At 43.9% G+C, this 27,708-nt stretch overlaps 1 protein-coding gene across 4 annotated transcripts in view; it reads right to left on the bottom strand.

Annotated features, from left to right (window-relative positions):
• Window positions 1-19,990: 19,990 nt before the first annotated feature.
• Window positions 19,991-27,708, bottom strand: part of CENPQ (centromere protein Q) — a 124,195-nt gene continuing 116,477 nt past the window's right edge. For all 4 annotated transcript variants that reach the window (XM_078671893.1, XM_078671892.1, XM_078671894.1 and 1 more), the window contains 2 exons: window positions 24,390-24,461; window positions 19,991-22,635 (listed from right to left, as the gene is read on the bottom strand). In XM_078671893.1, coding sequence (XP_078528019.1) covers window positions 22,435-22,635; window positions 24,390-24,461 — 273 coding nt within the window. In that variant the 3' untranslated portion in view covers window positions 19,991-22,434. The remainder of the gene's footprint in view (window positions 22,636-24,389; window positions 24,462-27,708) is intronic.

The following is a 27,708-nucleotide window of genomic DNA, read 5'->3' as shown; positions in this document are numbered from 1 at the left end:
ATCATATATTACTGCTGCAATTTCTTTTCCTCGTGCAATTGGTTGTATTTATTAATATCAGGATTCTATAAATACAAGTGTACGTTCAAATAAAATATATTTACATACACGCGCTTTACTAGCATCTTTAATTCTTAAAGCAAACTTTTTTAACTTACTACCTATACGTTTAAGTTGACCACGTTTTTAGCCCTGGGCCATTTTCACACAGAGCCATGCATTTCCCCTGTCGCTTGTGTTTTATTACTTTATTGCACCTAAAGATCGCTATCTTTGCTCTCAGACTTCTATTTAACAGACACGCCGTAAGCATCAAAACAAACCTTTACAGCGAAGCTATCTAACGCAGCATCCAAATCTTATACCCGTGTTTATGAGTTCTTATGAGCAAGTAAGTTTTAAAAAATGCTTTTCCGTATACTTAATTTGATTGCATTTACCTAATTTCCCATTACTCGAATATATTGCTAATCTTAACTGATTTATTTCAACCTTATTACACATGACGCAAACTTTTTTGCAATGTTATTTGCTTCATGTTAATGCTATTGCATTTTTATACAAACGCTTGCCTTTTAAAAAACTACTATTATATACTTGTTTGCTTTATTTTCTCATACAGATATTTGTTTACAAATACTAATGCTTTTGTTTACTCCCTGTGTATGTAGCTTGCAAATCTGTGACCCGTGCCTATATTCCATTACGAGCATTTCGAGCAATTGCTCTAAAAAGGTACCAGAAAAAGGCAGAACTGCTTACAGTATGTTGTATACTTCTTGAGTACATAAATATTTAATCGCTTTATTTGCTGCTTTTAAAAATTGTAATACTAATTAGTTTTTTCTATCGTAATCTAAATTTGACTGCCATGTTTATATTTCAGCTAGGCCCCATTTTGCAGTTATAAAGTTGTTTGCCTCTTAAATCTTAAACTGCAAAGTGATCTGCCATTGCTTAGATAAAACTATATACACGTGCAGTTTTTTGCTTTTTTAAGTTGCTAATATAGTAGTTACACAAATTACCGCATACCTTATATAACAGTGCACTTCTTTCTGAGCGCTCTTCACGTTTCCATTTCAGTATAAAGTAAAGTCAAGAAGCCCAAAAAACTGCGCATTTTCAATGTATTTATTCATTATTCGTACCCCGTTAACATGCCACATGCGTATCCTTTTTAAAACCTGTTTATTAAAAGGCAATACATTGCTTTTATTACAAAATACGCTATATACAAGTACCTACGTTTTTAGCTTCTTCAAAATTGCTACTACCAGTTAAGCAAATTAACACATATTTACACGTGTAACTGCTGAAATTGCAATACAAATCATATCCGTGCCTCTAATACCACTTTTACAGACAATTTGCACATAACATATAGATACTCTTTTTAAGGCTATGCACACTTTAGATATAATTGTATAATGTGACACTATATGGTGCTTCGCACGTTCCACTTTAAAAGTTAATTATACCATGACAACATGCTTTTAAGCACTAAGGGCCATATGTAGGTAAAACATGAATACCGATTCTTACAGATTCGGTATTAAGGAATCGGAAAATGCGATGTAGATAAAAAAATCTGTAAATTTTACTGATTCTTTAAAAATCAGTAAAAAATACCGATTCGGAACGAATCGGTAAAAAAAAAAAATACCGAAACACCAATACCGATTCGGAATTACCGAATTCAGTACCGATTCGGTAATTCAAAAAATCGTAAATTGATGAATCAGCCAATCCTGTGTCACCAAATCACCTCCCAAACAGGAAGTGGCCACACCCAGGCAGCTGCACAGAACCTGGAGCTTACTGTGAGGCAGGCAGGTGAGCTGAGGAGCCAGGAGCAACAGAGCCTCACAGCTACAACCAAAAAAAAAACTGTTTGGAAATGGCAAGCCAGGACAGAGAGAAGGAGGGAAGTGAAAGGAAAAGAAAGCTGAAGTTCAGCGAGAAGGAGCTGGAGGTACTGATCCAGGATGTGAGTCAGGACCATGACAGGCTTTTTGGTAAGCAGTCCCACAATGTGCCCGAGTCTCAAAAGAGACAGATCTGGATTGGGATACAGGACAAAATTAATGCCATTGGTGTGACCCAGCGTACCATTGAGGACATCAAGAAGAGGTGGTACGACCTCAGGAAGACGGCAAAGACAAGGATGGCAGAGTGGCAGAGGCAGGCTGCCAAAACCGGCAGAGGAAAGAACAGAGCACAAGCACCAACACCACTGGAACTGATGGTAGAGTCCACCCCCCAGCCAGAGAGTGTGAGTAGCATGGGAGACGCAGACAGCTCTGCCAGAGCAGCAAGGAAACAAGGTAAGATGCATGCCGTGCTACCCCCTCCCCAACCCTAATCCCCATAGTGGCATAGGGGCTCCCACTCCACTCCATGTCTTACTCATTACTTGCTATGCATTGTGGTAGATGTAGTTCGAGGGAACTGATGTATAGGACAGTCAGGCTAGCAAACAATAGCATGTGAAAGTAATTGGCAATCTCAGGACAGTCACTGTGATCTGTAGGCATGATGTTTAACGCAATTCAAATGCAGACAGATCAGTGAGTATATCTACATTGTGTCATTACAGGCGAGACATCTCGCAGTGCTGCAGAGGGGAGCAGAGCAAAGACAGCCAGGCAACACGAGGAAGAGAGTATGCCTGCAGGGACCACAAGCTCTGCACAACCACCACCAACAACTACTCCATCACAGGCATTACCACAGTGGCAGGGAACGCCGCCATCCCCTCATACCCAGTCCACACTGCGACAATCATCAACACCACCACCACCACAGTCAGGCAGGAGGCATGCCGTGGCCACCCTCCAGCAGATGGAGGAGTCGGAGGAGGAGGGCACAGGGGGCCAACAGTCTCCAGTCCATGAGGAGGGCGACAGAGAGAGGGCTGGTACTCCATCTGAGGGCGCCCACAGTTCATCCAGACGCCGCAGGGCAAGGCCGGCCAGTCCTGAAGCATCCGAACAGGGTGAAAGTGTGTTTGCTGGACTGGAAGGCAACATGCTCAAGGTCCAGCGCCTGCAATGGAGAGAGATGCGATCACTGCATAGGGAGGTGGCCCACATTAACAAACACATGCACAGGATGGAAAAGGGCATCAGTGCAATGGGAGACAACATGTGTGAGGGAATGCAGAGAGTTGCAACCTCTGTGGACAACCTCTGCAGCCAGTTGGAGCAGGACCGTCTTGGCAGGCGCAGGGAGAGGCAGAGACTCCAGGCCTATACCAAACCAATGAACCGGCTGGCCACTGCAACCTCCCTAATGTGTCGAAGGTTCATCCCCATGCAGGAGGAGATGGCACATTGTAGCAGGGATGTGGCCAGGGGCATGGTACCAATGACCTCTGCATTAGAACTGCTGCCGAATGCGAAGGCGGCCACAATGGAAGGGGGGGGGAGACAGTGAGGAGGCTATCAGCCATGATAGCATTACGCCCTCTCCCACCGAGGGCAGGAGGCGCAGCGAACACCACATCGCTACGCAAGAACAGTCTGACACTACATACAGTGTTGGCAGGGAACGTGCACATGCAGCGCATGGATGCAGGAAACAGGTACTACTGCCAATTGGCAAACATGAGATGGGTGATGTAACCCATGTCTAAATGGACACTGCTTACAATACTGGTGGTGTGCTTATTAAACACCATTACAAAAAACTGTTACTGGCTCTGTCTCGATACTCACTCAGAAATAGTTTGACGTTATCTCTGCCCGTCTCTGTCTCCCATCATGTTCAACTGCAACACCAGCTGCGCAGGGCTCTGGCTCGGGGTTGTCCTCGTCCTCAGAGTCAGTTAGTTCCACTTCTGTTCCTTTTTTTGTGGCCAGATTGTGTAGCATTGCACATGTAGCAATTATTTTGCAACATTTGATGGGGCTGTACTGACGTGCACCTCCACTTTTGTGTAGGCAACGGAATCTGCTTTTAAACAGTCCAAAGGTGCGCTCCACCACGTTGCGTGTGCTCTTATGTGCCACATTGTATCTCCTCTCCCTTGGGGTGGATGGGTTGAGATATGGTGTGAGTAGGTAAGGCCGGAGGGCATATGCGCTGTCACCTAAATGCAAAAGAAAGTGCCATTAATTTGTGTCACCAATAGCTTGAGCAAAGGTATACATCAGGGTGTGTCACATTGATTTACCTAGTAGGTATCCTTCTCCAAAGTCACCAGCGGCCAGACGTGTATGGATGCCACTGTTCCGGAATATGTACGAGTCGTGGGTACTCCCTGGGAATTTGGCCACGATGTCAGTTATGATGAACTTGGCATCACATATCAACTGCAAATTAATGGAGTGGGTGGATTTGTGGTTGCGGTAAATGTATTCAGTTGCTGCAGGTGGGCAGATTGGTATATGGGTCCCATCGACGCAGCCAATGACGTGTGGGAACTGCGCCAGTTGGTAGAAATCCAGCTTGGTCTTCTGCAGCTCCGCCTGTGTACTGGGGAAGGTTATGTAATGATCCATTCTGTCCCTCATGGCATCCAGGAAGGTGTTGAACAAACGGGTTAGACAGCTCTGACACACCACCTACTGTGGCTATCACACCCTGTAACTTCCTGATGCCAGGAGGTGCAGGCAACAGAGTACCTGGACATGGGTGGGTATTGCGTGTGCCCTTGGTGTCTGATGCTCAAGATATGGTTTGAGGTCCCATATTAGGTCAAGGATGGTGTGTGGGTGCAGCTTGTACCTTTCATGGATTTCTGGTTCAGTCAATTGAAACAATGTGATGCGCAGTCTGTACACCCGCTCTTCCCGTCTCCAGATCATCACTCCTGCTGCTCTCAAGCGTAGCCGCCTTGCTATGAGGTAGAGACCCGCCATTGTGTTCACACTGTTGCATTTTGGGGCTGTTTTTATGCACTGCACCTGATTACCACCTGCTCAGGATCAGTGGTAAATACCGTATCGTTAATACCGAATTTGATCAAAATCGGTAATACCGATTTTTGCTACATCGCATTTTGGGATTGTAAGGGATCAGCTGCTGGTGTGGTGGGAGGGAGCGAGTCTGACACGTTAAACAGAGATTTTAAAGACGGTTTTATTTTCAGATATGCTTTTCGCCGTCTACTAGTCTGTCGAATTCGAGCAAATTCGTCGGGCTCCGTCCTGACTCCTTTCGGGAAGGGTGAAAGTTCCAGGGGGCGTCTATCACGCAGTGGTCGAGCGTTCTCCAGACCGGAAATGTTCTGAGGTCGTCGGGCTCCAAGACCTCAACTCCAGGCGTGCGTGGAAAGAAAGGAGATAACAAGGAGTCAGTCGGACGTCCCTCGTAGTTAGGAAGGGACCAGGGAGTGAGGGACACCAAGTGAAGGAGTGTGTCTTTAGCATACCTTATCGTGCCTTTTGTGCTCGTGAGGGAAAGGGTACAGGAGGCTACGCTATGCTAGAAACACTCTCACTCCTTTACAGCACATTACGAGTTACCCAGCCCGCCACTTTGCCCCGTACCTTTGCAAGCCACACTCCTCCCTCGGGAGCGTGGTGGGGCGAGTCACCGGGTCGTTGGCCTCCTTGCTTGTAGTCCACAGCTGGGCTCGTCAGGGGTTCTTCTCCGCAGTCCTCCAGTTCCGCTCTCAGTCTCCAGATACGTCCGTCTTCTCCTCCTCGGGAAACACTGTCCGCCGATGTCCGGGTTCCACCCTCTTTTGAGGATGTGACGTTGCAGGCGGGTGGAGTCTCGTCTCCCACGACGGCACAGTTAAAGGAGCCGTGTTCCAATTCCCCATCGGCTCCCCATGTCACTTCCGAGTCTGCGCGCATCCATTCGTCTGGCCAGGGAGATATCGGCTGTTTGGTGGAAACAGAAAGGTGAACAGCTGACATCCAGTCTTTACACCCTGCGATATCGAGTTCTCCGTTGGGGCTGTCATGGTTCAGTCCCGCCCCGTCACAGGGATTTTTACTGATTCGTTATTTACAGATTCGGTATTCATTGATTCGGTGTTCACCGATCGATAAATAAGGAATCGGTAATTATTTACCGATTCGTTATTACCGATGCCATTCGGTAATACGTACATCTCACAGGGCTAAATACCGGTCGGTAAAGCCGAAATTTACAGAATTTCGGCTTTACTGACCAGTATTTGGCCACCTACATATGGCCCAGAGACTGTAAAAACGCACCTCTTTCGTAGCGCTCGTCACGTTGCCATTTTACTACTTATATATACCATTTACATAGACTGTAAAAAAGCACCTCTTTCATAGCGCTCGCCACGTTGCCATTTTACTACTTATATATACCATTTCCACATGCTGTTGAGCACAGACATTGTGAATGCGCACTTTTGTATAGCTCCGCACATTGCCATTTCGTAAAATAAATGTCAACGTGCAGCTCTTTTCTAACGTTATGCACGTTGCTATTTAATTAGTTAAATATGTCATTGCCGTACGCTTTTAAGGAGAAACAATGTAAACGCGCACTTTTCCCTACAGCTCCACAAGTTGTCATTTAACAAGTTAAATATACTGTACCCCATGCTTTTCAACACATAGACGGTAAACACAAAGTGAAACATGACAACTACCAAGCTTACCAAACTCATTGCAGTCCATAGCTAAGCCACAACCTTTAGGGCACATGGTCTGTGAACCTGCACGTCTCTCCTTTGTGCTCTGCCACACAGTCTGCCTCGCGCTCCACCATGTTTCCGCTTTTGCCACACAGTCTGCCTCGCGCTCCACTATGTTTCCGCTTTTGCAAGCTCCTCCTCTAAAACTAACCCAATGCCCACAGTATGCATCAGTAACAGCACGCCCTCGCTTCTACACTAAACTAAACTGCATCACATGACAAGCTCTTAAATGTCGGTAGGCGGCATAACAATTTAGCTTTTGAACGTCCGTTCCTCCACATTAAAAATATAAATATGCACAGCAGCTTTAAAAGTGATTATTTGTTAAAGAACCATTTTAGCAACTAAGGAGCAGCATGATGCTTGACGTTCGCCCATTAGCATGTTCAAAATAATACGTAAATAGGCGAGAATACAACACAAAAAACGCTTCTGTTAATTAGTTCACATTTAACAAGTAAAATATAAGACATTACCACATGCTTTCAAGCACATACACTGGGAACATGCATCTCTTTCGTAGCACTCATATTGCCCTTTAGCAAGTTAAATATATTCATTCCACAACGTTTTAGGAAACAAATAGTTACGTACATCGCTTTCCAGTTGTATTATTCTCATTGGTGCGGTTCCATTGCTGCTGGTACCATTAATGCTAGGTCCTATTGCTGCAAGATCCTGTTTGTGCAGTTCTATTGCTGCTGTTCCCATTAGTCGGTACCCATTGCCTCTGTTCCTATTAATACTACAAACCCAATGGTGCTACTCCAACTAATGCTGTTCCTATTCATGTTATTCTCATTGGTGCTGCTTCCATTAGTACTGCATTCAATTGCTACTATTCCCATTTGTGCTGTTCCCATTAGTATGCTTGTACATAGTATACTACATTGGTTCCCACATGCTCCCAAGCATAGAGTTACTAGCAAGTTCCTCGATATGGGCCTTATTATAGCCAAAAGAGAAATCACGAGACTCTGGAAGGCGAGAATAGGCCCTACACACAAGAGATGGGTGAACGAATTCTTGAAGTGGGCGGCAGCTGAAAGCACACTACGATACCAGATGGCACGTCGGAAACTGAGTGACAGAGCAATGGCTGCGGCAACAGCTTGGGAAACATTAGTGCAGGCGCTGCGAGATAGCACATTGCAAGACACTGATGAGCAACACGATTCAGTTGAGATTAACCCTCAAGACGTACCAGGCACATAACACACCTAGATCACTAACAATTCCTGATGTCACCGATGGACACACACTGTACAGCTCCAAGCATGTGTGGGGGAAGTTCGGGGGGGGAGGGGCGGTTGGGGATACTTTAATAGAAAACAGAAGAGAACTGGGGAATAAAACCAAATGCAGATATGTGAACTACCTGCGAAATTGATGCAAATTTATCTTGACACATTGCTTATGACACCTTCTGATTTAATGCCGCCCGACCTCAGGGTTGTGGGCACCAAGGCTGTGTATGGAACCAAATAATGACAGATTCGAGCGAAGGTCAAGGTTGTAATATAAGTGTAAGTATACTGTATGAATCATAACCCTGCAATAAAAACTATTTTACAAACAAAAAAAAATTGTATGCTTGTACATAACACTTTTTTATTAGTACTAAGTCCCATTGGTGCTATTGTTCTGAATGCTATTCTTATTGCTGCTATTCTTATTAATGCTACTCCCATTAATGCTGCTTCTATTGCTTCAGCTACCATATTGGTGCTAAATTGTATTGCTGCTGTTCCCAATAATGCTAGTCCTATAATTGCTACTAGCCATTATTACTGCTGTTTCCATTGGTACTGTTCTCAATGGTGCTTAGTCCCATTGGTGTTGTGTGTAAATAATGCTGTTCCCATTCATACCACTCCCATTGGTGCTCCTCCCATTAGTGCTCTTCCTATTAATGCTGTTCTCCTTAATACTACAGCCAATTAGTACTATTCTCATTAATACCACTCTTATCATGCTAGGTACCATAAATGCTGTTCCCATTAATACTGCTCCCATTGGTACTCAGTACTATTGCTATTGTAATGGTGCTTAGTCCCATTGGTGTTGTATGTATATAATGCTGTTCCCATTCATACCACTCCCATTGGTGCTCCTCCCATTAGTGCTCTTCCTATTAATGCTGTTCTCCTTAATACTACAGCCAATTAGTACTACTCTCATTAAAACCACTCTTATTATGCTAGGTACCATTAATGATGTTCCCATTAATACTGCTCCCATTGGTACTCAGTACTATTGCTATTGTTGTATTGGGGCTTACTGTTATTCGTGCTACCTCCCATTGGTTCTAATATCATTGAGGCTGTTAAGTATCATTAAAACTGTCCTCATTAATGCTATTCCCATTGGTGCTGTTCCTATTGACAATTTTTCCATTTGCACTGTTCCCATTAGTGCTGTTCCCATTGGTGCAAAGTCTCATTAATGTTGTTCCCATTGTTGCTGCTACTATTACTACTGGATCCCATTCATGTTATTCCCATTGCTGCTGTTCTTTTAGTGGTGATTGTCAGTTGCACTGTTCTCATTTATGCTTTTCCCACTAGTCCTGGACTTATTAGTGCTGCTCCCGTTAATGCGGTTGCCATTGGCAATGTTCCTATTAGTGCTGTTCCCATTGCAACTGTTTCCATTGGCATTGTTTAAGTTTGTACTGAGTCTATTGATACTGTTCACCTTAGTGATGTTTCAATTAATGCTGGTCCTATAAGTACTGCTGAGTAATATTACTGCTGTTATCAATAATGCTGTTCTGCTTGCTGCTAAGTCCCATTAATGCTGCATTTTATTAATGCTATTCCCATTGGTGCTGTTACCATTGATCCTGATCCTATTAGTGCTGCTCCCATTAATACTGCTGCCATTAATACTAGGTCCTCGATGTTGTTCCCATTAATACTGTTCTTATTACTGCTGTTTGTCAATAGTACTGTTCCTATTTATGCTTTTCCCATTGGTCTTAGACCCATTGGTATTGCTTCCATTAATACTATTTTCATTGGCAATGTTCTAATTGATGCTGTTCCTATTGCAGCTGTCTATTAGCACTGTTTTCATTTGTACTAAGTCCATTAGTGCTGTTCACTTTTGTGATGTTTCCATTGATACTAATTCTATTAATACTGCTAAGTATCATTAGTTCTGTTTCCATTATTGCTGTTCCCCTTAATGCTCAGTCCCATTAATGCTGTATTTTATTAATGCTGTTCCCACCGAAGTACAACCAACAAGTAATCCCACTCCCGTGGCAAACTTGGGGACCTGGGAGGGGCGTACACTAAACTTAGTCTCAGTCTACATACCGCCATGTCTTCAGGCCCCGGCATTCAGAGATTGTGGCGACCTTCTTCTCGCCCTACTGGAGGGTAGTCTAGGGATCGGGGGCGATTTTAACTCAATTGTTTCTGATTCTTTAGATCGGTGGCCCCCGAGAGACTTGCTACCTGCCCGTACACAAATTCACAATTTTCTGGAAGCGATGGGTCTAGTGGACACGTGGAGGGCGCTCCATCCAATGAAAGAACAGTATACATTCTACTCAGGGGCCCACCACAGCATGTCTAGGATATACTATATTGTAACACCAGCGGATCAGTTGGAAAGTATTAGAGAGATGAACCACGTCACCAGTGGTATATCAGATCACTCGACCATTCCGTGGACTCAGCTCAGGCACTGTGAGAGGCATACAAGGTCGTTATTTGAGGTGCAGCTATTGCTCACATTAAAAAAGAAAACCAGGCAGAATTAGTGCGTTTAGAAACAGATATACTGAAACTGGAAGGAAACCTCAGAGACGTGAACTCAGGTGAGATGCAGCACGCTTTAAAGTTAAAAACAAAAGAGTACACTGCCTTGGCCACTGACACGGCCAAGACACAATACAGGGCAACGCTCCGCAGAATTTATGAAGTTGGGGATAAGGCTGGGAAACTACTGGCCTGGTTAGACCGTAGGGAGCAAGCAAATAGAGTGGTGGTGGAACTTGTGGTAGAGTCCGGCAAGAGACTCACCGAGCCGCAGAAGATTGCAGATGAATATGGTCACTATTATCGTGTCATCTATACGTCCCAGACGCCACATACAGAAACAGAGGCACAATCCCTTTTGAGAGACATTTCGTTACCTATGCTCTCTCACGAAAAACGATCGGACCTGGAACTAGAATTGGCCAGCACAGAGGTAGAGAAGGTCATACAAGACTTGCATGTGGGCAAAGCGACGGGCCCAAATGGCTTGCCCATTTAATTATATAAACTTGCCCCGAGTAAAGTCACAACTTATCTGACTAAAATGTTTCATGAGAGTAAAGAAGCAGGCTTGCTCCCCATTGATCAGAGGTTGGCAACGATAGTGGTCATCCATAAGAACGGGACACCCAAGAACCTCTGTTCCTCGTATAGGCCAATATCACTGCTCAATGCAGAAGCCAAGATATTGGCGAAAATACTAGCTACTCGCTTAATATGTGTAATCACAGAATTAGTGCACCCTGATCAATTTGGCTTCATGTCAGCTAGTAACAACCCTCTTAATCTTCAGAGGCTACAGGGTGTGCTAGACCGAGCCAAGATGATCAGCGAGGATGCGGTGGTGGTGTCCCTCGATGTGGCCATGGCGTAGGATACGATCGAATGTTCCTATATGTTCTCAGTGTTAAAGAAGCTGGGATTTGGCCAGGGCTTCTTGTGGTGAGTCCGCCTCCTCTATACGGAACCGCTTGTCCAAATAGTAGTCAATAATAGAAAGTCTCACGTTTTCAAACTCAGCAGGGGTACCAGGCAGGGCTGCCCTCCTCCTCATTGCTCTTCGCCTTGACGCTCAAACCACTGGCGAAAACTCACCGCTAGAAGACAGGGTCTTTGAAGGAAATCTCCTGGAGAAAGCCATATTGTTAATATATAAAAAAGTAATTAATAATATGATGGACCCTCTACTCCGACTTAGAGCCAAGTGGGACTATGATGTTCCTGGTTTGGAGGATGAGGAGTGGCTTGAGGCCCTGGCCTCTCCCAGAGAGACTGCCATCTCCTCTAGGCTTAGACTCGTACAATTGAAGATACTCAACAGAATATACCAAGTGGGAACAACGTTGGTAAGGATGGGGTAAGGCACTGCGGCCGGATGCCCGAGGGGATTCGGGCAGGAGGGCACTTTTATTCACATACTCTGGGAGTGTACAGTCATTTAGAGATACTAGTCCTCAGTGACGGTGTGTATGGAGGGAATAATGGGCAAGAAGATCGACTGTAACATAAAATGATGTCTCCTGAATATTTGGGGCCCATCAGATTTAAACACTAAAGAGAGAAAATGGGTGACAAATGGAATGATGGTTACTAAAAGAAATATAGCAAGAAAGTGGAGGGCGCAATAACCACCAACAGTGAATGAGCGTGGATTGGTGCATGGTGATAGAGAGGACTGTATACGAATCCAAGGGGTGTCCCACTAAATGGACGCATATTTTGGAAAAATGGAATGACTATTGGGGAGGACTTTGTGACCCCCCCCCCTGCAACCAAGACAGGATACTGATCCAGATAGCCTTGCCATAAGGGGATCCAATGTAAACTGTGTGTAATTAACCTATGATCTGTTGTTAACATTTCACCAGTACAAAACTTCAGATATACATGTCTGGAAGATGTCTAGTATGTTTAACCTTATCCTCAATAAAAAAGTTATAATAATTTTAAAAAAAAGGAATCCCACTCCAGCAAGTCGAAAGCCTAAATGGCATAGAGAAATACTGTCACTGCATCAATATCCAGATTTGTGTCCTGCAAGAGTGCATACACTGTGCGCAGATGCTGTAATGTGAAACCCGACTGGTCTGGTCTAACCAAAAATGTCATTAGGTGGCTAAGGCGATTGGCCAGAACTGATAAGGGAAGGGTCGGTAAGATTCGCAATTATCTGTAGGTTTATTTGGCTTGAGAAGGGTGATTATCATTGCTTCTCTCATGGAGGGTGGGAGTAAACCAGAGTTCTTTGCTTCTCGATAGACAGATTGAAGGATCTGTATTCATTTTCTAATGTACGTATCATAAAAATCTGCGGATAGACCATCAAGTTTTGTCAGATTGTAACTGCATAATAGCCTCTCTGATTTTATCATCTTCTATATCAGCTGACAGAAATTCCCTCTGCACGTCAATTAACCAGCCCAGCACATCTCCCCTAGATAGACATCTATTTCTACCATTTCTGTCCTGAAAAACATGTATAGGCTGCTGTAGAAGGTGGAGAAACCCGTTGTATATCAGATGTGTCCCTAAATAATGATCCATCTTTTTCCCTGATCTCAAGTACATCATCAGTGAAACGGTGTTTACACATCATTGTCACTAGCGTATGTCCCAGATGCTCCCCTTCACCATACGCCCGCTCATATTTTCCACGGTACAATAAGTCCAGTTCAGCTGTCTTCTGCAAATCAGTCAAGGGGATCCTCCTAGACACCTCACGGTCTTCAGAAGTGCCCAGACGACCCTCAAAGATTTAATGTCTCTCATTAGCCATCTCAAACGCTCTCTGATAGAGCGAAAGACACCCCCACATTTGGCCAGGCATATACTATGAACAGTGACTTTAAAGCACTCCCAGATTGTACCCACTTACGGGACCGAGTCTTTGTTTCTGTCAAAAAAGTCAACAATCTCCTGTCTGTTACTCACAGAAAAGAATATCCAGTAGTAACGTGGGATGTCTCCATGAGGATATGAGGCAGCTGGGGGACACAGCACAAGCAGGACCAGGGAATGGTCCGAATAAGCGCGCGTCAAATGTGTTACACTGTGCATAGGAAGAATTTGTAGAGAATTGCCTGTGGGAGGCCCAACCGGTGCCAAAAGTGGTGTGCGCGAATTCCACTAAGTGGGATTCCTGCAAGAGGGCAATCTGGATGTTATGCCCAACCAGATATGCTAATATGTGTCAATGCTTTGTGGGTTACCCATTTCTCTAACATTCAACCCAATTATATCTAATGTGTGTGGTGCTATTCTGAACCAGATCGATGTCGATCTTCCCAAGGTAAGTATCTAGGCGCAGGTGCATTAATCCAAATACAGAAACACGAGTACAGCAGGGTCAACAATCATGGCATTATAGGTAGATGAGCCCCAAAAATCAAGTAAAACATTTCCCAGCCCTCCTCCTCCCACATTGGTGGCCCAATCCCACCAGGGATATCTCGCCCTCCCAATCAATCAAACCTAGCTGAGAAAACGCAGTACCAACCATTGTACCAATATGTTGGACATTTTGCAAAAGCGGCAATATGTACTAACAATGGTTAGAAAGAGAGAGAACAGAAGGAAAGTAGAGGAGAAGAAATGTGAGGGGCGAAGTGAAAGAAAAGTGGGTTGAAAGTGCATCACAGTAAAGTGGGGAGTAGCCCTACAAGGACATTGGGGTAGATTAGATCCCTTAAGTACCCCATCACTGACAGATCGGAGATTGAGAAATGAAGCATGCGTGTGTACGTAATCAAAGTTCCGGAATCAAAGTTATTGGCTAAGTGCCGTCATCAAGCAGTGGATTGGTGATGTTTTCAGAATATGGAATCACTGAGCGAAGCAAATGACATGTATCAAGTTGAAATTTTGACAGCCAGGCTCTGCCATCCTCTGCGGGGCATATCTAACCGGGTTTCCGACAGTGCCGAAAAGGGCCTGGATGGTGTAGATGTGCATCTTATTGGGGATGTGCGTGCAGAGTTTAGCATTGCGTGCAGAATATTGGCAAGTTTAAACTTCTGCTTGATTGGTATAAATTTCCTTTGAGCTTCCTGACCTGCTACGGTGAAGTCCGGGTATATGGTCAACACATTGCCATCGACCTGTAAAGAGCATTTTTCCCTTGCCAGGTGAAGGGCCCTATCTCTATCGCAATAGTTTATTATTTTGGCAATGATCGGTCTTGAAGGGGCGTCCGGTGGCGGGCAGGTCATTAATGCGCGGTCAGCATATTCAACTATTAGCAACTTGGAGAAAGTATCTGTCACAAAGAGTATGGTGAGCAAGCGCTCAACAAAGTTCTCCATTCTTCCTGGGTTGGTGGACTCAAGAATCCTAATTTTCCGCAAATTGTTTCTACAAGGCCTTGCCTCTAAATCTTAACTTTTGGTGGAGATTATTTTAAGAACTTTCTCCATGTTGAGCAGCTGCTCGCTGTGAGTTGAGACAGTGTCCTCGACCTCGGAGATTCTCTGTTCAGTTTCAGTTATGTGGCCATTTTGTTTTTCCAACTTCTGTGTGATAGAGACCATCTAGTGCTCATTGTGTCCATTTTGGTTTCAATCGATGTGAGACTTTGTTGCATGGTGATGAGCAATGCCGTCATGGAACTTCCATGCCCACTTTGTTCATGCTGCGACCGGGGGCACAAGTGGATCTGCGGGCATCAAACTGCAATTTAGTTTGCTGCCCATCCGTTACCCCTATGTTCATAGCGGGCGGTGAGCGAAATAGGGCAGACTATGATGTGGCCACCAACAGACTGACAGGGCTAGTACCAACAGGGGGGACTCAGTTTGTCCTGCTGTATCCAGGGGCCCCCAGGACCACAAATGCATGGGATAGTTGGATATATGTTTCCGTGGCCATGCAGTCCTGCCTCACCTCCACATAGCAGCTAGGAGGGCACGAGCAGACTTGTGAAAGAATCTCAGATGGTACAATTGTGAGTTTGAAATGAGCTCCCATCTCCAGTGAAGGCACAAATCACCTGCAAAGTAGTTTGTCACTCCAGCGATGCAAGCATGTCTCCAGCAAGTTGCTGTGACCCCATGTATTCACAAGAACTCGCCAGATTACCAAATGCCAGGGCTAGTACACGTCTCCCTAAGGTACAGTGAGGGATCTCAGATAGCCCAAGATTTATCAAGGGCTCCCCAACCATTGAATGCGGTGTATTCACTCATCGGCTCACACATCGCACTTCACCCAACGACCGGTCTCCACAGCTGCACCTTGTAGCTGATATCCTGTCCATTCACCTTCACAGTCATGGGGTAGGTAACCGCCACAGCCCGCTGGCATATACCTGTGCATAATGCAGAGGGGTAGTGTCAGTCATTGGCAATTAAGTGGTGCTCAAGGCTTCTGAATTTCAGACTCGCTGGTCGCTGTGCACGGGCCGTTCAGCAGCAGGCGTCATATTATGCAGGCTGGGTCTTGCCGAACGCTCCCATTTGGCTGGTGTCTCATGCAAAGCGTTTTCCCACCAAAGAAAGGGAACCAGTAGGTATAACCCGTATTTCCTTAGCAGCTGTGCCCTGCGCAGCTCACCGCAGCCTTCAGTTTTCGAATCCGTATCGGGCGCCACGGCAGCCGCCATTACTGCCACTTGGCATAGGAGGAAGTATGTAGGGCCATGGCATTGCTATGGCATGTAACCCATGCAGTTTCACACAGAATCGGCATTGATTGACTCTCTGCAGTGTCTAGAAGCCAGCCAGCACATGTTTATGGCATAATGGGGTCATTTAGGGCACGATAGATAACCTGGACGGCAGGAGTCTCACGTCAGTGCAGCCATAGTGCTCGCTGGCTCTCTAGCTGCCTCCTTTGGAGATAATTGGTCATACTGCTGTATGCAAAGGGTATCTGCTAATGATAGGAATTGGCTTGTGAATTCCAAATACCTGTACAGGAAATACCATACCCTGCTTAGTATGCCAATGCGTAGCCTTACAATGGATACAAGATGCCAGTTATGTTCGGCATCAGGGGCGGGATTTTATCACCTGGCGTAGGAGTGCTCAGCAGTGAATCGATACTGTGGTGAGATTTTTGAAAAACGTAGTATTATAACTGGTGACTGTTTGACCCGACGCCACTGTTGGGCTATGTTCAGGATATTTCTAAAACATATGACATTAATGGCCTTAGCGCTGCTGATGGCTAAAAGAGGGATAGCGATATTGTGGGCAGAGGCAGACTGCCTGGAAGTGAGAACTGGGAGAAGGATTTAGTTTGGGTTTAACAAACAGTCAGAGACCTATAATACGTTACTTCCACATCCAAGGGCAGCAATAACTGGGATCCTCTGAGACCATATCTGTTACCATGAAAGGGAAGTTCAAGGGCTGCTAGCAAATCATTGTTGATAATCAACCCAGTGATGAGGTGCAATACATTGTCTTGAGCATAGCCTCATTAAGTACAATAAGACTCTTGATATGTTGCTTGTCAGCAGACTCTTTATTCCTGACCACTGTGTTAATGATTTCATTTATGTTTGTGCACTTGACTGAACATGACTGATGCAATGTTGTTTTTGACTTACTGCTGTAATACTACAACAGTTATGATACAATTTGGAGAAAACAAAATAAACACCTCGAACAATAAAACAGCCACTGGAAAATGTATCAAGAATTTTTAAAGGAACAATGAATTACAGCTTTTCACTTAGCGCAGTAAATCATGGTTAACTGCAGCGACACACAGTTTAGGGTTAGCCATAACAAGTAACTTGAAAACGGCTATAAAGGCATTCATCTGGGGACCAACTCTGACAGGGCCAGTGCGGTCCAGTTCAACAGTTACCTCGAAGTTCAACCAGTTTTCAGTCTAGTTCCAAGTCCAAGGAGAGACTCGCCATAGTGTCAATACAGTGGTCCTGATGCAAGGAAAGCAAGATGCTGAAATGTTCAAGGATGTTGAGCTGGTGTCGGTGCTCTTAGTGTGGCCACCCCTTGGTCCACGAACACAGTGGGTGACGTATTTCCTGAGAAGCCCAGATGAAGTCCAGCACAAAAACAGTTGCTACCAGCGATTCCCTTTAACTTGCAGTAACTTCTGTGCTGGACGATCATACTGCACTTTGATAACTCTCCTGGGTCCAGCAGACTGTGGTGCAAGTTTTGAGGGGGGGTCACTTGTCCTCAAGTGGTGTACCACAGACACATTCCTATCTTTGCTAGCCTGTGATTTGGCAGAAGCAGTCCAGCCTTTGGTGCAGGCTATCTTTGCTTGGTTTAGTGAACAGAAGGTCAGTCCTTGTTCGGTCCTCTTTTTCTCTAGTACAGATGTCTGAGGTCTAGTTTCTAAGGGTGCCACTTTCTACCCGATTCAAGTATAAAGGAATGTGACGACTAACTAGGCATTGGGCTACCAGATCTCCGCTTGCCAAAAAAGGATTTCAAACACAGTTTGGCATTTAGCTAACCCAGAATGCACTATTCTGCCTAAACTCAACATGGAAGGACCCTTCTCTTGGTGTGTGGAGCTCCCTAGCACATATCAGAGGAGTGCCTAACTTGGGATTACACACGCTTTGAAAACAACTGTTTGACCACAACTTACTCTGAGATTCCAGCCAGTATGCAAAAACAAAAGAGCAACCCCTCATGTGTGTGACTTCAAAGTTGTCTTCCCATTTGAAGCTCGCCTTTTGGTTGCACACCCAATCTAGCCATCCTGTCAGGTGGAGGTCACACCTCTACCATTGGCAGATCATTTCTTCCTCTTCCTGAGAATCGTTCACAATGCTCTACAGGAGGCGGGAAGTCTGTCTCGAGAACAGCAACTTGTGTACAACTGTAAACAGCTACTGGAAACTTTGGAAAACAAAGCGGTAACTTTCTAAAGTTGCCATTTGTGCAAACGGTAAATTGCATTTGTCTTGAGTGGGTTTAATGCAGTGATTTGTTTGATACCTTGAAGTTCATATTTGGTAATCCCATTTGCAAGTTAGAACTGCTGAGCTGTCAGTTTGTAACTAACTGTATACTCGCCAATGGGGCTTCATGCCTTTCCACAGTACAAACCACAATGCAGGTTTTTTACTGTCAGGACATTTAAAGTTAAGACAATAATGCATCCTGCCATTGGGGCTCAGTAGGCCTACAATAGGGGTGACTTATAAATATTACAATGCAAGGTTTGGACGTTGCCATTGGTTTAATGACAAAGTAATGTTAGCAGTTACAAAACTGCTCTGGCAGTAGGCAATGTCGAGCTGGGAGTCATGCTTTGCTCTGTCTCACTCGTGGTGGCACAATAAGTGCTACTGTCCACGAGGAACACTTAACTTACAGACTCTGGGTACACCTGGTACCATATACTAGGGACTTATAAGTAAATTAACTTAAACCAATTGTGGGTGGGCTAATTAAACATGCACCTTTTGAAGGGCAAGAGCATTGGCATTGAGACCTGTTTGATAGGACTAAGTGCACCTTCAGATTCGGGAAAACAGTATTGCTTAAACTAAAACGCTGGCTTTGCTCTACAAGGTTTCTCTCCCACAGATGCCCGAACCTTGTTCAGTGCACCAACGCTTGAATGTGCCTCACTCAACCCCACTCAATACATAGTTGATGTGATGTCCGTGCTTTCTGGATTGCTAACTGTCCCTAAGAAAGTGTTCATGGACGCAGTGGTAATTCAAACCCAATTTCATGCTTCATAATTTAACACACAAATTCTGTACTAAGAAATGAATTAATTATTGAGTTTATGAAGCGAGACAGCTTCTCCAAAAAAGGAGCATCCCGGAGCTGAGTTCTAGCAAGACGCAAGGAAGGAGACGCCTCAGAATATAAGAATCAGGCCTAAATGAAGTCCCTCTAAAAAGGTGCGTCTTCAAAAGTGTAAAGCATTATGTTGTCATAAAGGGCTAATCTGCCTTATAACTTCGACCTATATAGGATGTTATGCTTGGGAGACTTTAATGATCTGGACAATCAAGGGCAAGAGTTTAATAATTTAATTTGAACACAATACAGCAGTAAGCAACATGTAGACTTTGACAAGTGTTTACACTTTACATGGTCACAACAGATCACACACCATGTTGGAACTTGACCAAGACCATCGAGTAAAGTTATTGAAAAATTGGTTTCCTTATAATGTAAGTCGTTCTATTACAAGAAACCAGAGTATTAAGAGACTGTAAAAGATTTTTCAGCTGGAAAAGAGATCCAATGGATATGGAGAGGTAACAGGAACCTAAAAGGTAATACGGTTCTGGTTGGAGTATTGTCATTGTCAATTTTAAAACAGGCTGAATCCAGACACTGCAAAGTTAGGTATAGCCGAAGTAGATTTGTTACTTCATCCAGCTGAGATTTTATCTTCTCAGAAGTCAGAAATGGTATGTTTAAAATGTTGATAAGGGATGGATGGATGAAGTTCAAATACTTATCTCCTTGACTTTAGAGAGACAATCTAAATTATATGTCCTGTTGTTTATTTATTTTCCTAACGAGGGGTCTCTTTATTAAATCAAGATACCTTCTCTCTATTTTTTGGAACTCATCCCCAATACTTAGTGTGTGTATGTGAGAACGCCTTTCTCAAATAATTTCTAAAACCGGAGTCCATATTGTAACTAAAACATACAAACATTTTTATTAATATTTGAATTTGATATACACATTAAAGAATCTAAACAATCAAACCACACTATTTACAGTAAAATCATATTCAACCCTTATGGTGATCTTGCACATAAAATTCTAGTTTATTCTTTTTTATGTTCCTAATATCCCTTGTATAAAACACAACTGCCCTCTACTTAGAAGCAGCTCCGTTAGAAACCTTAGCTATGAATGGGATTTCAGAAATTATAAGTGTCGGTGTTCCTTATCCCCTCTATTTCCATTGACGCAATGGTCTTCAGGTCAGAATTATTTCTTATTCAGTTGATAACAATATTCCTTATTTATTTCATCAAGCGTAGCCTCTACAAACACTTTGGGACTGATTATGATCTTGGTGGACAGGATTACATGACGGATTTGCCACCCGCCAAATTAAAATTCCCGTATATCCTGTGGAACTTGCAATTTGGTGGATAGATTATCCTTCATGTTTGTGACGGAATATCTCATCTGCCAAGATCATAATCGGGCCTTTACATATTATATCAGAATACAGCATTTCGAAATAATCCCAAACTTAATATGCAGTATATACATATTCACAAAATATTGGCATTTTCGATTGTTTCCCCGGTAAAGATATTTTCAAAGTTATCAAAATCACATTATTCAATATAGCAGAGTTTACAACAACCCTAATAAATATTTTACTCAATATGGACACTACGCAGCAGAACTATCATAATATACACATACATTCTAAAAACTTCTAAAATTAACACTGGTTATAGAATGGTTTTTCACATTAGCAAGTCCTATTAACAACTATATAATGTGAACCCAGTGTCGCTAGAGAAGGCACAAGTCAATGAGTTTCCATTTACCAACCCCAGTAACACAACTGAACTACACAACAACCATTAACATAGCCTTTTTCTATTATGGTCAAAGATAAAAATCTATTTAAATTAGACGGAAAAACAATACAACTTTGGCAGTCAACTGATCCATATGCGCGGATACCTCTTCTTTGAATAGGAAGTTCAAGGAGGCAATTGTTTATACCACAGCTCCAATGCCAAATGTTTGGTTGTGAAGACTGTGGTTCATTTGGAAGAGACCGAGAGAGAGAGAGACAGAGACACTTCATGGACCAGAGAGGTGCTTTGATAGCACCAACTCCATACATAAAATGAAATAAAACTAGCATCATGAAAATACACAAATATTCATGCGAACTCTTGCAGTTCTGATATTTTCAGTGAGTTTACGTATTCATTTGGAGGGCTTTACAGTCACACATGGAGAGATGATGCTTTGCTAATAATAAAAAAACTGTCTGACTAACACAGAGTGCTTCACCCTTGGAGGCTGCTTGATACCACTCCCCAAGAAAGGATGCAAGCTACAACAAAGTGTGAAGGGGCAGGAGAAAATGACTCCTGCGTAAAGCCAACACATTGCTGATTACCTCAGCAAAGAAGAGAATAATAACAATTCAGCAGCCGCTTTCCAGTAAATCAGTGCTGCAGTGAAAGGTGACAGCTGCTGTGGTTCCAGCCTCTTTGTTGGCCCACATTCATCAGTATGTACCTACAGCCTTTTCCTGCATGGAGTTTCCACTCAATCAAAACTGGTGATAAGAAAATTGAATAAAATATGTTAAATGTACATGATGCAAGCATTAGACCAGTCCTTAGGCTAATGTTCACATTTGATGGCTTAAAAGGCAAGAAGTGTAGAAACTTGTGCATAAGGGAGGACAACCACAATGATGCTGGCAGTGTGCAGCCATGAGTGAGATCAGGTATCAGAGGTGGAAGGGGGTTACAGTGTGCAACGGCTAGTTGCGAGAGAGTTGTAATACCAAAAGTTTGTAATCTGGGCCATACACCACCTGTTAGAAAGTCACATCTTAAGGGTTTTAGATGTAGGTTAGGGAAGAGTTTTAAAGCTTAAGATTCAGAATCCAGCTTTGTAAGTGTACATCTGCTGCCTTTAGGATGTGCTTGTTGGTACCTCTGTTGGGTTGGTTTAGAATCACACACTGCACCCAAGCAGTGGGAGATCAGTGCTGCTGTTGGTTTTAGAAGTTGGGAAATGTAGACCACCAGCCGAGAAAGATGTATGACTCTTGTTTCCATGATCTGGCCATTCACCCAACTTTTGTGAGAGAGAATAGTACTGGAGTAGTGTTCTAGGAGCTCTGCTGCACTCACCTTAGTCTCTTGGGAATGGAGCAAAACTGGTGGATTTTAAAACAGCCGTGAAGGAATATGAACAGCGTTACTTTGAGGAGCTGTTCCCGCAGTTTCCCCACTAGGACATAAGTAGGGTTGGTGGCTTAAGGAGTGGACTTTGCTGTGGGAAAGAATAGTGATGCAGTTGTTTCTGGAGACCAGCCCTGCTCCTGAAGGCAGTCAGTGGTTTGGGGGTTCAAACATGCTCAATGATGGCGGACATTATTGGTTTTGGTGGCTAGATGATGCTCTTTGCTAGATGTTGGTTTCTCTTGGACACAGAGGTTGTCCACCTCTGCATAGGCTTGTTCGATCAGTGCCCTGACATCCCTTGTCACCGGCAAGCTCCTAGATGAGCACAGCTCCTGCAGGAGGACCTCCTGGTTTGTGACCTTTAGCATTTCCTCCTGGGAAGAGAATGGACCAGTCACTGTATTAAAAAGATACCTCCTTGGTCATGAAATGAAAAAACACAGCAGTGGACACTGCAGCCTACAATAGATAAAACAATGCAGCTCAAGTCCAGATGATACAATCAGGAAGGATTTGTGAGGCGAAGAAGAATAAGGGAAAGGAGAGTATTGACAAATTAGATAACAATACAGAGGGTAGTAAAGGGAGTCTTGAGCAGCACTAAAACAGTGAAGGTTGAGAGAGAGGCCAGAGTAGAAATGGTTAGTTGAATTAGGACAGGGAAGTTTATAGGTGGGACCAGGTAAAGACGAACCCAACAGATTACAGAGATGGAAGATCTAGAAAGACCAGGAAAAGAAGGAAGAGACCCAAAGGTGGCAGAAGCTAATATAAGGGAACTAACAGACCAGGTGAGGGAAGGTTAGAAGGGTAGGAACCAGTAAACATAAAGGAATCGGGACAGAGTAACATGAGAGGATACATAAAGTGAGAGCAGAGATACAATGCACTGGTGGAAGGAAAAGAGAGGTATGCAAGTTGGTAAGTAAATATACACTGTAGTAGGGTCAAGGAAAACCAGGAGAGGAAGGTTCAGACAGGCTGGGGAGGAAGGATCAAGGTAAACTAGAAAAAGAGTAGACATGAAAGGAGGGAATAGAGAGACTTGAAGGAAGAGGGACAATATAAAATAAAGACACGGAAATGATGTATAAACGCCCCATTCACCCTAACATAGGCCGTGGAGTTGATCCCGCCAACATTTACCTTTGCAGACCTCCACGACAGGAACTCACAACCTCCAGGCAGCCTAATTCACGATTGTCTTTAAATTTGAGAAGGGTGATGCGTGAACACATTTCTGAACACAACGGGTCCATTCTATACTAAGAACCATCTACAACTAGATGTACATAGAGCTACAACATTGTTTTACTGCTTTCTCAAGGCCTCTTTGGCTGATTAACCTAAGATTCAGACTACCCCCCGCCTACCACAGTGAAATGTGCAGTCTAGAGCATGCTTATGCCACAGTCATCAATGGTTAACTATGTAAAACTCGTGGCTATCCATAGGTTGTTCACATATATCAATTTCAGCGCTGCCTCTGATGGCGTGGGAGCATGTTCTCTTATGCTAACTTGCTACAGTATCCATTGTCCCCCCCAACCAGCTTTTAAAGCTTACTCCCAAAGTCCCCACTCTCTCTCTTGGTCCACCCCATGTGTGTACTAGTCTGTCTGATGCTTTGGTACATTAGCTATCTCCATAGTTACCCTGGTTAAGTTTCCATAAAGTTAAGTTTGGGGAGAGGAGTTGGCCTAACGGCTAGGGCGGTTGACCTCGAATCTGGGGAACGGGGTTCGAGTCTTGGCAAGGACGCACAACATCCTGTGATTCTGGGCAAATCACTTAATTTCCCCGTGCTTGACAAAAAAGAATGTGTCGTCATGTAACGCAACTGGTGCTCGTGTAAAGCGCTCCAATACCTTCGGGTCAAGTTAGCGCTATATAAAACTCTGTAATAATCAGTTTCCATAAGCTTCCCCACATATTGCTCTTTCTTGATCTTCAAACATTTCCAAGGTCTCCACCGATCCTCCTCTCTACATATTCTCTACGAGCCCCTGACTCTTTCCACAGATCACACTTGCATATTTACAAGCCCTTCACTCGCTCCCTCCCAAAGGAAAAGTCTGCCCAATGTTGCTAAGAACGTTCACGGCTCACAGAGCAGACTCCAGCTCACCTGCAGCAGGGGGGCATCATAGCTTGCCTTGGGGAGCTCCATAGAGAGAATGTTCTCAGCATTGTCCAGTGCCTGTGGAGATCAATGACAGTACATTATTTAAAGGCACCAGACCAGTTTATCATTCTTTGAGGGTAGCCATTCTTTCAGTGTGTGATGAATGACATCAAATTTCCACCCGCTGCAAATTAAAAATATGCTATGACCCTTGCAAAACAGGACCAAAAGCCACAAATAACTTCTAGTTCAGAAGCAAATAAAGATGGAAAGTTCAAAACCTAGATTTATTGAAAAGCACTACTTTTTATAATTCTTTTGTAAAATCTGACCCTAAAGGACTTTGACACTAACCTCTAGACACTGTGATACAAAAAAATATGGGTAATGAAAACATCATGACATCTCAAACCATTGGCTCTTTCCAGTAGGCATTTACCCGCAAAGAGACACTGACAAGATTCACTAAATCGCCAATGCAGTATGTAGATATAACAGACCAAAGATTGCTCTCTGGACAAAGACCGAATTTGGGATAACTAGTTCTCGACTACATCAGATCTGTGAGAATTACAAGAATGCTGCAGATCTGTTGTATTTCACCCAGAGAGTGTGGCTGTTGAAAGCAGCCGAAATGTTTAGGTGAAACACTGGGGAAAATGAGGAATTACTAGTTCCCCATGTCAATTCTCATTTCTTGGTGGGACCTCATGGTCAGCATTTAATATCTGTTAAGCTGCGTGTAACCCAGATGGGACACTAGTGGCACAAGTACCCAACTGGACAGTACACATTAGACCAGATACTAAAGAAGATGAGACCACGTATGTGCCACAACAAGAGTGCGCCTGAGAATGTGGCATTGAAAGAGGCACCGGAAGACAGTGTGGCACTGACCAAGCAGTTGACGCGCTGAGACCAGAAGCAGAAGATGAGCCGGTAATGGTGGACGCCTCGGCTGATGAGGATCTTGAATACGAGGCACCTCAAAAGGAAACCCAGATTAAAAACAAGCAAAGTGATGAAGATGTCTTTGTGACACCGATGAGCTGAATTCCACCAATGCAGAGGCCCCTGCGCTCATAGTCAGATACCATAACATTGACGTACAAGACAGTGGAGTATTACTCAATTTCCAGCAGATAGTTCATGTATGGGCACATAGAATAGGACATAGAGACCTGCACATCCACGCCTAGAATGTCCCTGTGACGGGGAGAGACAGAACGTATAAATCCAAAGCTGTGAGAAGGAAGGGTATCTTCATGTAATCTCCTTCAATGGAATCTCCATTTAAAACATAAGCGCACACACAAATACTTTGTTAGAAATGACCATCTTTTGCGAGATACTTCCTATATTTTTACCTTCTGTAGCTGAACCCATTTTTGCTGGCTATAGGACTCTTTACTCCAGCCATCCTCCACCTTTTAAACATGATAACATTGGCATATCCCTGATTAGCCAATTTAATGTACTTGTAAGCCCCTATCAATATCAAATGTTCCAGCCAAGCAGGAAACAAATGTGTCCCAGGGTGGGTGCCCAGGACAAAGCAAGTGAGCCGGCCCTGAGGGATGGGGTCCCTGTAGCCAATGATGGTTCAAGGAAGGGGAGCCACCCATTAATCGGCTTGCGCTGCCCCAGCCTCCCCTTTTTATTTACTAATTAGCCCCGGGGGATGGGATCCCAGAGCCAATTGAGGCTCGGGGCGGGGAGCCTCAATTGCTTGCTCATGAGCTTGTTGACTGCACAGAAATTCGGAAATGACTGAACCTAAAGTGTTTTCCTTGTTCATTAAAGTAATCGGCCGGCGCAGTCCCGCCTCCCCTTTTTATTTACTAACCAACCCCGGGTGATGGGGGTACCTGGGACCTTCATTGGTTCGTGAAGAGGCCTCCCCCCTTAATTAAAGTGGGGCATGGGGTCCCCTAGGCCTTTGAAGGATCGGAGAGGGGGGTCTCATCCCCTTTATTGGACATTTTGGCCTGGGGGTCCTCCCTCAGGGCCTATAATGGTACGGTGGGGGTGGGCGCATGCCCCCTCCCCTTATGGAATGTGGCCCCAGGGGAATGGGAGTCTCACCACTTCAACACTCAGTATGACAGTGACATAAAGCAACAAACCCTGACACATTTTATCCGCAGGAACAGAGATGAGAGCTGACTGGCTTAGCACACTAAAATTGACAAAAGCTATAGGAATACCTGTTTCCCCACTACTAAATCTGCAGCACTTCTAGGTATCTCTATAATTTTCATAAATCCTCATAAGAGGTTTATACTATACACAATGTTTCTTTTGCAGTACCACTAAGATACCATATTTGTCTGATACTTAGCCACACTAAACAGTAGGTTCTGCAATATTCAAAGGCTACACTTCATTCTTGTAAACAATTCCACAAATTTCTGCACAGAAGCAGTGGATTCTGTGAACTTTGATGTTGAATGATGTCTTAATGTTGAAGAGTCCCTCAACGTCGAATGCCACCTCCTTTTTTTTTTAATTTTGTCTTTTTTGTTTTGTTGCTAAAAGTAAGACATATGTTACAAAAATAATATAGACGTTTCAACAATATATAAATGTAGTTTTTTTTACTTATACGGTAGTCCAGTAAAAGAGGCAACAATTAAATCAGGTGTTGGAGAAAACAATCCTAGTCACAATTTAGAGAGCAACGTTTCTCGCCCCACCCCAAACATTTTTTTTAACGAAGATTCTGAAATATGACCATAACAGAGCATAATATAAAATGACAGTGCCTCGTCACCCCCATTGAGGACTGGTCCAAATCCGGCTGAATTTAAGCCAAGGGTGAGTTCCATCTCATATGTCTGTCTGAGTAAAGCCCAGAGCTCATTAACACTAGGACTGGCTTTATCAATCCAGACTCTAGCTACACAGAGCTGGGCACATGCTATAATAATAGCCGCCAACAAGTTAACATAGCTAGCCACCTCACTTTTAATCCCAAGAAATATTTATTTCTCTGTAAATTGAAAGTTTGGGCCAAGGAGTGAACTAAGAATACTGGAGACCCCACTCGAAAACCTATTCAGCCTTGGACAGTCAACAAACATATGCCTGAGGTCTGCTGCATACACTTGACACATTTCAGACAGAATGACTTTTCAGAAGATTGAGAGGCCCACTTAGATATAATCTGTGGTGTATAATACAGCATGTATAATACCCGGTGTTGCTGCAACTTTAGATTAACCGATGTTACGCCTATATTTCCTCTTCCGTTATTTCAACTCTGACGGCCAGACTGAATTTAGCCACGATCTGTAAACTATCGTCACTGCACTAGCCAGAA

This window comes from Lissotriton helveticus, chromosome 1_2, assembly GCF_964261635.1.
Source record: "Lissotriton helveticus chromosome 1_2, aLisHel1.1, whole genome shotgun sequence".
NCBI classification, from domain to species: Eukaryota; Metazoa; Chordata; class Amphibia; order Caudata; family Salamandridae; genus Lissotriton; species Lissotriton helveticus.
The sequence above is the reverse complement of the archived record's forward strand: the minus strand, read 5'-3'. Positions and strand labels throughout refer to the sequence as shown.